Below are 8,604 nucleotides of genomic sequence, written 5' to 3'. Positions count from 1 at the left end.
TCCATGGTTTAAAGAGGTACACTCAGTCACTAATTATCTGGAGCTGGCAGTGTGGTTTTAGTTTAGATGAAACTTGGACCTTGTGTATCTAGTTGCTCAGCCATTGTTTAGCTGTTTCTTGGCGGCAGTCTTGTTCTCGTCTTTAATGAGCTTTCAGACAAGTCCTCCTAGAAGCACCTTTTCATTAAAATGTTCAGCCAACTATTTGTCCACCACAAGACAAATATCTTTCAGTTTCACAGTGCTATTAGCAAATGACCTTTCCAACTAAGACTTTCAACAGAATTTTTATACATATATCTACACTAAAACTGGAATCTGATTATTTAAGACCTTTACTTCAAAACATCTAGGTACACATTAGAGATTATAGGCTATTTGTTGCCATGCCCAGTTTATCAGCCATATTCCAGTTTCTGATGACAGGACCACTGATGACTGGACATTTTGAATTGGCATATTTTTCTCTACCCAGCAGTGCAAACAGTACTGATAGTGACAGCACAACACCCACTACCAGAATCACTGCTGTGTTGAGAACAGTCTGCCACACACACCTGGTGAATAGTGGTCCTGGGATCAGAAACTAATCAGTGATGCACAGGGTAGAGGGCAGCTGTCAAAACAAATGGTAGCAATGTCCTGTATTCTTATAAAATGCACCTAAAAGACAAAAAAAATAAAAAAGAATAAAAATAAAAATCATATGTAAAGAAGCGGCAAATGTTTTGATGTCATATCTCTATTTGAAAGCAGGATTGATCATTTAATACCTGTAAAAACATGCAGGACAGTTTGAAAATGATTTATTTTTAGTATTTAAATGTACACATCTTGTTATATTGGATCCCTTACTTTTGAATATTTGTGCATATTGGTTTATTCCAAATAATGAAAAGCATGAAAAGGATTTACAAGTACAGTGCTTACTCAAATCATTGGCTTATGTCTTCTACCCTTCAAGGGAGAAACTCTCAGCAACTCTGATGAAAAGTACAACAGCATTATTTGCTTTCTGACGAGTCAAGGTGTCAAAAAATGAAAGAAAAAAAACCAAACATTGACGGCTACAATAACAACAAAGGGTAAACTGACTCGGAGACTCAGGTTAGGTTCATATCATGACAAATGCTTTCTGCCATATGACTGGACTCAGTCACTCTCATCCTCTGAGCCCCGGTTTGAGGCCTCGTTGTTTGATCCCTCAGGCTCGGACTCGTTCTCTGACCGCTGGGGCGAGCCTTCGTTGTCCGAGCCCCGCTCCGAGGCCGGTGCCGGCGATCCGGGCGGGGACTCGTCCTCTGAGCCTTCCGAGCGGCTCCTCCTGCTCTCGTCATCTGACTGCTCCGAGTCTGACTGCTGCTGAATCCTCTTCCTCTTCACTGGCCGTTCGCTGCCAGAGTCATCCTCGTCCGAGTTGCCTGAGCGCTGAGGACTGCCGCCCTCACTGCCTGAACGGTTGCGCTCTTCTTCCGACTCGCTGTCCGAAGCAATGCGCTTCAGGTGGCCTCCGTCATCTGAACCGGAACCGCTCTCCCGCGGGTTTCTGGGTAAGGAAACAAGGTGAAGCTGGTAAGAGTTGTGGCTCAGACATGTTAAACAAAAAAAGCAAAATGGCACCAGTAGCTCCTGACTTGCCTGTCCTCTGCAATTTTCAGGCCATCCTCATCTGAAGAGGAATCCGAGGAAGAAATGATGGCTTTGGACTTGATCTTCCCTTTAAGAGATGGTGGCATGCGCTCAGGTTTGGGCTAGGAGAGGGAAAAAGATAATGAAGTTGGTTCTTAAAAAAAAAAAAAAAAAAAAAAACTAAAAAAAAAAAATTAAGTCATAGAATCCAACCACTACTGCTGCTATGAGAAATGACGTCCATACCCTCTCAAACCTCTTGCGCTCTCTGGGTTTGCGCTGTTTCTTGGGCCTCGAGCCTCCCTCCTCATCACTTCCTTCTTCGCCACCTTTAGTTGGCCTAGAGTAGCAGCAACAGAAGCATGGTCCAACCCAAGGTCCAACCACTTCCTCCCAAAACAACCCAGACCCCGACATTCGGACCACACGACCCCTCACCTTCTTCTCTTCTTACGGGCTCTCTTCTCTCCCTCGCCTTCCTCCTCCTGCTCACTCCCACTATTGCCCCTCTTCTTCTTCTTCTTCTTGATGGGCAGGTCTTCGTCGGAGTCATCGTTAACGAAGTCGTCGTACTCCGCGCCCTTCTTGCGCTGACAAACAAGGAAATCTGGGTTCTCGCAAGGCTCTCAAATGTAAAGCAAACGCGAGAAGCTGAGCCGAGCCCAGAGCCGGCGCACACTCACCCGCCCGCTGTTCGCTTTCTTCTTCTCTTTAGCCGCCTCCTTCATTTCGTCGGTGAAGCTGAGCAGGTTCTTGGTCTTCTCCACATATTGAGCTCTCTGCTCCAGCAGCTTCTTCTGTTCCTCTGCCTCTCGGACCTTCTTCTCCTCCTGTTCGCGTAGCAGCTGCTGCCGGAGGACCTCCCGCTCCTGGTCCTGCTTGGCACGTAGCTCCTTCTCCTCTTCGTCCTGCTTGCGGGCCCGGGCCACGTGGTACTGCGCCTGACTTAGCAGGTCGGAGCACTGCCTGGAAGGCCAACAGGTACACTACGTCATGTGGGCATGGCGTTGCTTATGGGCCCAATGGTGATGGCATCAGCTTTGAACAAACCCACGAGTTCTTAAGGCCAAAGCCAGACCAGAATGCAGAGCTTCTGCCGAACATTGACCCATTACCTACCTTGCTTCGCTTGCGGCAAGAGCTAGGTCGAACCTCATCTTGTCTCCTGCCTTGCTGAGATAGCTGAAGTACCTGTGTGAGCAGGGAGAGAGGCATTACAGGAACAGAGGGGCCTTAAACGGGCCTCGGGTCAGCACGCCACAGGGTTTCCAGTTCAGCCAGACCCGAGGAGGCCAACCCACCTGTGGGCCAGCTCCAGCTCCTTCACGGCACTCAACACAGCCTTCAGGTTGCTCTTCTCGTCCTTGAGCACCAGCGTGGCCAGCCGCTGAAGTACGAGGGCCACATTGAACATCAGCACCGTGTCACTGGGGGCCACGTGCCGCGCCTGACAAACGGCAGCGTGCAGGCATGTCGAGGGAGAACCACATCAATCAGGCATAACGACATCGCAGGTCGGTTTTGGATCAGTTCTAGATATCCACATGACCCATGGACTTACCCTCAGCAGCATCTGTTTGCACTCCTGTAGTTTGCCGCATTTGAAAAGTGCCCGTGCGAGGTACAGCAGCACCTCCGTGTTCTGGTGCTTATAGAACTTCTTTAGGCAGTTCTCGTACTGGGGATGCAAAAAAAAAAAAAAACAGTCGTCAGGCACGAGGCTCTGTCTGAATGGATTCTCAACAAAGCCAGATGTCTGTCTCTCTCACCATCTGCACAGCACTGATGTACTGTTTCTGCTCCACGTAAATGTGTGCCAGGTTCAGCCAGACATCGCTGATATCGGCCGTCGCCTCCCTCACCTGGGCAAACACGTCACGAGCCTCGCGATAATAACCCTTGTGGGCCAAAACGGCTCCTGTGGTGGACACATTAAACCCAATGGTAGATCAGCGAGATGGGGGGGAAAAAAAACGGAAGAAAAACTAATGTAGAATGAAAATATGCTTGAAATGGAAGAAACTGAAGAAACAGTTCTAACATTTACAGCTATCACATACCATTAAGAAAACAGAGTGAAACAAGTCACTTCACATCAACATGGTGGGCACATACCAATACCATTGGCAGCATACAGATTCTTGGAGTCATTCCTCAGAACTTGTTTATAAATTGCTAGTGCTCTGTCCTGGTGCCTTTTTTCCTATTACAAAAAGTACAAAGATGAGCCAGTAGGAGTGGCGAGTCACTTTTCACTCCATGACCTGGTCAGCATTCAGTCGTATGGAGCACCTTTTCACGATCCCTAGTGGGCTGGTGCAGGGTCTGCAGCCACACATTGCCCAGCGCCAGCATGGAGTAAGTGTCGTTCTGGGTAGACGGCTGCTTCAGGATGCGCTCAAACTTCTTCTGCCCAGGACCCCACTCTTGCTTGGCCAAGTGGAGATTTCCAATCAGGGACCAAGCGTCTGGGTGATCCTGCACAGCACAGAAATCTATAAATAATGGCTGCAAAGAACAAAAACAGAAAAGCAGATACAAAATAAATCAACGGTAACTACCTGGTTGATCTGAAGAGCTTCTTTGAACCAATCTGAGGCTTCATAGAAATTGCCTTTGTCGCGGGCCATTGCTCCAAGGCGCAAGTAACCTAGAACAAACAAATATCCTTCTGAATATCTACTGACCTGGAAAAATAAGTGCAATCATTCAAGTACAAATGTTTTTTGGGGTTTTTTGGAGATCCTTACAGTCTACATAGTTCGGATGCTCTCTCAGAATGTTCTTGTAAAGCTTCTCAGCTTCGTGGAATTCGCACATGGCCTCATAGAGTCGGGCCAGGTTGTAGGACGTGGTAACGGAGATGGCATTGTAGTAGTGCTCATCGTGTTCGCCCTCTGCCTTGGCCCTCTCCAGAGACGCCAGGAAGTATTTCTACCAACAACAAAAACATGGTGGGAGTGATTTAGTGATCTGTTCCAATCCCTCACAGACCAGTTAACGTATCCCATAAAAGGTAACAAGTAACATTTGGTGATTTCAATTTGTCCGCTTTACCTTTGCTTCTCCAAGATTCCCCAGTCTAAAGTGTAGTGCTCCCAGATTGTTGAGGATCTCAGGAGGCACGTCAGCTTGTACCTTCTCCTGGAGGATACGTGTGGCTGTTCCGTATGCAGAGAGTGCACCCTGGTGGGCCGAGGGGGATCGGGATGAAGGAATTGATAAAAAACATAAGATAACCTGTCAAAACTAATGGATTTCATTACATAACAGATGCAAGTACATAATCAAATACTTTTACATCTTACCTGGATGTCTGTCTGTTCCAAAATCTGGGCAAGCTCAATCCAGGCCTCTACATCATCAGGATACTGCTCAGTGACCTTCTTTAGATGACCCTACAATGTTTAGTCAGGACACACAGGAAAAGGTCATCTGATTTCTTTGCTTCACTTTAACAAAATAAGTCAATCACAATTTACATTAGTTTAATGACAGCAACCAAAACATACTTTTGCAATATCTCTCTTATCCTGGTCCTCTGAAGTGGCGTAAAGCGACCCAAGGATTTTCATAGTTTCGTAGTTATTGGGGTAGGCCTTCAAGACTTTCTCGAAGCACTGTGCGGCATTTTCTTTGTCTCTGCGATACACGTACATCTGGCCCAGGCCAAAGAACGGCAGGACGAAGGTGGAGGAAGCAAACTGAGTGGCCTGGTAATAGTACTGGAAAGCCTGGTCATAGTCCTCCTACATTGGAATCAAAGAGCACAGGTTCAGTGGCAGCAAGTTTGAAACCGAAACGGCTCGCTCGCTTCAGAGATCTGGTGCTTTCTCCCTACCTGAACGTGGAAAGAGCGGGCTAACTGATAGCAGCTCTCCGCTTGCATGGCCTCCACCTCTGTGTTGTGGAAAGCATGAAGGGCCAGGTGCTGGACTTTACTGTAGTCCTAGGGGGAAAAAAAACAGAACAAAAGGTAAAAATGCATAGGTTGCATGTTGAAACACTGGAAAAACTGGAGGGGGGTGGGAAATCACATGTCCTGTTACCTTTTTAAAGAAAAAGTGGTTGGCGAGGTGGTTGAGCACCATGGGGTTGCTCGGGTCGATGGTGTATGCCCTGGAGAGCAGCTGCACTCCGTTCTTGATAGAGTCCGCCTCTTTGTTGTTGAGCTCGAGGACGGCTAGGCCCACCAGGGCACCCACACACTTTGGGTTTAGCTCCAGGGCACGGCTGAAAGCCAGACGAGCCTTCTCCAGTTTGTTCAGCTTAACGAAGCAATGGCCCATTCCAAGCCTCACTTCAGCTGCAGAAAATAAACAGTGAGCATTAAGCATTAAGGGATACAAGATCAAGAAAATATACAGAATGCAGCAAATCTGGAGTAATGAAACTCATCAAACTCACCTGGGCAACCAGGATTTGTGCGTAGTGCTTTTTTATAGTAAGCTAAAGCTCCTCTGTAATCCTTTTTGTTGAAAGAAATGCAGGCTTTACCTGTAAAGACAATGAGATAAATATTACATCAAATGGAAAAGACAATCAATTTTTTAATCAGTGTGCTAAAAAAAATTCACATATAAAAAAAAATAAAAGTTTAAATAAATCTGTTAAATAGGTGGTGCAGGTCCATCTTTACTAACCTAGCAGTGCAGGTATGTTGTTGGTGGACTGGTTCAGGACAAAGTGAAACTGTGCATCTGCCTGATCCATTTTATCCCCTTCCAGTAGGCAAAAGCAAGCTCTTCCCAGCAAGTGGTTCTGATCCAAACACACAGGCAAGACACCAGATTTATTCTCTGCAGAACAAATGATAGGCCACCTCCATCTCAACATGCTTGAATAAAAAACAGTTTTTATTTCACCTGATCATACATGATGATCTTGTCTGCCATGGTGTATAGAAGGGTGGACTGGTTAATGAGGTCTTTCTTCGCATCCTTGTTCTTCTCTTTGCGAGCTTGTTGAACATAGTAAGCAGCTAAAGTGTCCAGACAAGTCATCTGGTCTTTCTCGTGGTCTCTGTAGTCAAGGTTGCCATCAATGCGCGCTGCCTCCAGCAGCTTCACAAAGTCCTCTGTCTTTCCCTGTTTGTAATACTCCAGCTGACCAAAGATGTTACAATTACATTAGCAGTTTTCAGGCTTCCCAGAGGTCAACCACAGCACAAGTAAATTACAATTTCATTAATTTTTATATATATATATATATATTTATTTATTTATGGACCTCTGTCCAAAATCTCAGGAAACCTAGTGAGCCATGTGTACTTCACTATAATTTTGAATATCCCTACGTGTGGAAAATTATATATATATTGTAACTTACAGCAAGTGCGATCCATATGTGCAACTGTGTGTGCTCCTGTTTGAGGATACTGATGACTTCATCTCCTTCAGGAAGCTGATCAAAATCAAGCTCAATAACCTAAAAAGTAAAAGTTAAACAAAACAACTGAATTGGCTAGCCTTGGCTCAAATGTCATGCAGCTTTGTTTTGTGTGCACATGAAGCAAGAGCATTACCGAAGAGCTGACTTGAGCGAGTTCTTACTAGCATTAGTTGCCTTACCCCAGGTTCTGTAGTTAGCTAAGTTAGATCATTCAGAATCAACTTAACTAACAGTTGCTTGGTTACCTGGCAGACCAAAGAAGTAGTTAGCTTGCTAGCTAACTATAGGTCAGCTCGGTTTATTTGTTTGTGTGTGTGTGTGTGTGTGTGTGTAAGTGTGTGAGAGAGAGCTTAGCTAGCTGCATGTAATGACTGTATTGTTCGTTTTAACACGTTTTAACAGGTAAAGCAGTGCAACCTGTTAAATAGTGCAAACTCCTGATGATGACGCAAGGGCAGCTAACGCTAGCTAAGATATGCTAGACTAGGCTAGGCTAGGCTAGGCTAGTTGGTTAGCTAGCACAGACATCCAACGTTAGATAAGCAACAAAGACAGACACGAAAAGTTCATCTGAGCCTGTGAAATATCTGCCCACCTCATCAGTGTCCCGAAGGGGGATTTCAATGGATCCCCGAGACATGCTGGCGATTTAAGTCCTCGAAATCTGAACAGTCAGAAGAGTGAAGCTAATTTCTCTCTCGCGTACTGGAGCCACAACCCGCTACTCGTGAGAACAACAATGTCTTTTACTTCCGGAGTAAACAAGAAAGCGGAACGTGACAAATTACCAGTCCTCACCCAAGACCATCAATTAGAACAGGTTTATAGATGAGAAAGATTATTTTATTACCCTATTAATACCCCTGTGTTCATTTATGTAGTAGTATATTAATTTGCGTACTAGGGTTTGTTTTATGAAACGGTAACGTTGTTTTTAACCAATAGTTTAGATAAAGGTTTATAAAGTTTACACAGTATAACTTCTGCAATTTACAAGCACTATAAAAATGAAGCTGATTTGAAGTTGAAAACATCTATCAGATGTTAGATACCTGATGTTGATAACAACAACAACAACAACAACAACAACAATAATACAACGCTTATACAGTCAGTTAATTTGTTAATAATTTCCACCATTTCACTGCGAGTTATACTGTGTATGACTATGTATGTGACGAATAAACCGAACTTGAACTTGAATTTGTGAGTAGCCTACTGATTTATTTATTTTGGTCATGTCATGGGAAAAAGAAGAGCGGTTGAGTGGGAGGCATGATTACTGTCGAGGATAGGCCTATCTGAACCATTTGATATGGAAAACGGCAGAATGTTAATTAAAATGGTCCATTATGACATTGTGTCCTGTTATGAGTACACTGGCAGTAGAATAAGTGGGCTGGGAGTGGGGGGGCTAGCCATGTCAGCTGGATTTGATGTGTGTACCAGGATGAAAACAAGCACAGCCTCCCTCAACATCAGCTTGAGGGGCTTCTATTTCAATAACACACTTACCTCTAGCTACAGCCAACAGGATGCAGCTCACAATTTGTCTACACAACTGTGCAAACCATCAATAAGAAC

General features: G+C 45.0%; 1 protein-coding gene across 1 annotated transcript; it reads right to left on the bottom strand.

Moving 5' to 3' along the window:
• Positions 1-789: 789 nt before the first annotated feature.
• Positions 790-7,760, bottom strand: ctr9 (CTR9 component of Paf1/RNA polymerase II complex). The gene is made up of 23 exons (XM_027011248.3): positions 7,616-7,760; positions 6,958-7,056; positions 6,495-6,734; positions 6,273-6,390; positions 6,037-6,126; positions 5,679-5,935; positions 5,471-5,578; positions 5,142-5,378; positions 4,938-5,027; positions 4,687-4,815; positions 4,380-4,563; positions 4,191-4,279; positions 3,922-4,107; positions 3,745-3,832; positions 3,399-3,547; positions 3,191-3,307; positions 2,931-3,076; positions 2,749-2,820; positions 2,313-2,595; positions 2,068-2,219; positions 1,876-1,969; positions 1,639-1,751; positions 790-1,546 (listed from the first exon to the last, which is right to left on the bottom strand). Exons 1-23 carry the CDS (start codon positions 7,658-7,660, stop codon positions 1,153-1,155), a joined length of 3,480 nt encoding a protein of 1,159 aa, XP_026867049.1. The 5' UTR covers positions 7,661-7,760; the 3' UTR covers positions 790-1,152.
• Between the last annotated feature and the right edge of the window lie 844 nt (positions 7,761-8,604).

Source organism: Electrophorus electricus, chromosome 3 (genome assembly GCF_041902795.1).
Source record: "Electrophorus electricus isolate QZ-2024a chromosome 3, ASM4190279v1, whole genome shotgun sequence".
In the NCBI taxonomy this organism is placed as follows: Eukaryota; Metazoa; Chordata; class Actinopteri; order Gymnotiformes; family Gymnotidae; genus Electrophorus; species Electrophorus electricus.
The sequence above is the reverse complement of the archived record's forward strand: the minus strand, read 5'-3'. Positions and strand labels throughout refer to the sequence as shown.

Bases quoted from the DNA above. Each gene is read 5' to 3' on its own strand.
- ctr9 (XM_027011248.3), bottom strand. From the start codon at position 7,660: ATGTCTCGGGGATCCATTGAAATCCCCCTTCGGGACACTGATGAG. The intron at 6,127-6,272 runs GTTAGTAAAGAT...TTGTCTTTACAG, and splicing joins CAACATACCTGCACTGCTAG to GTAAAGCCTGCATTTCTTTC. The intron at 4,108-4,190 runs GTAGTTACCGTT...TGTGCTGTGCAG, and splicing joins AAGCTCTTCAGATCAACCAG to GATCACCCAGACGCTTGGTC.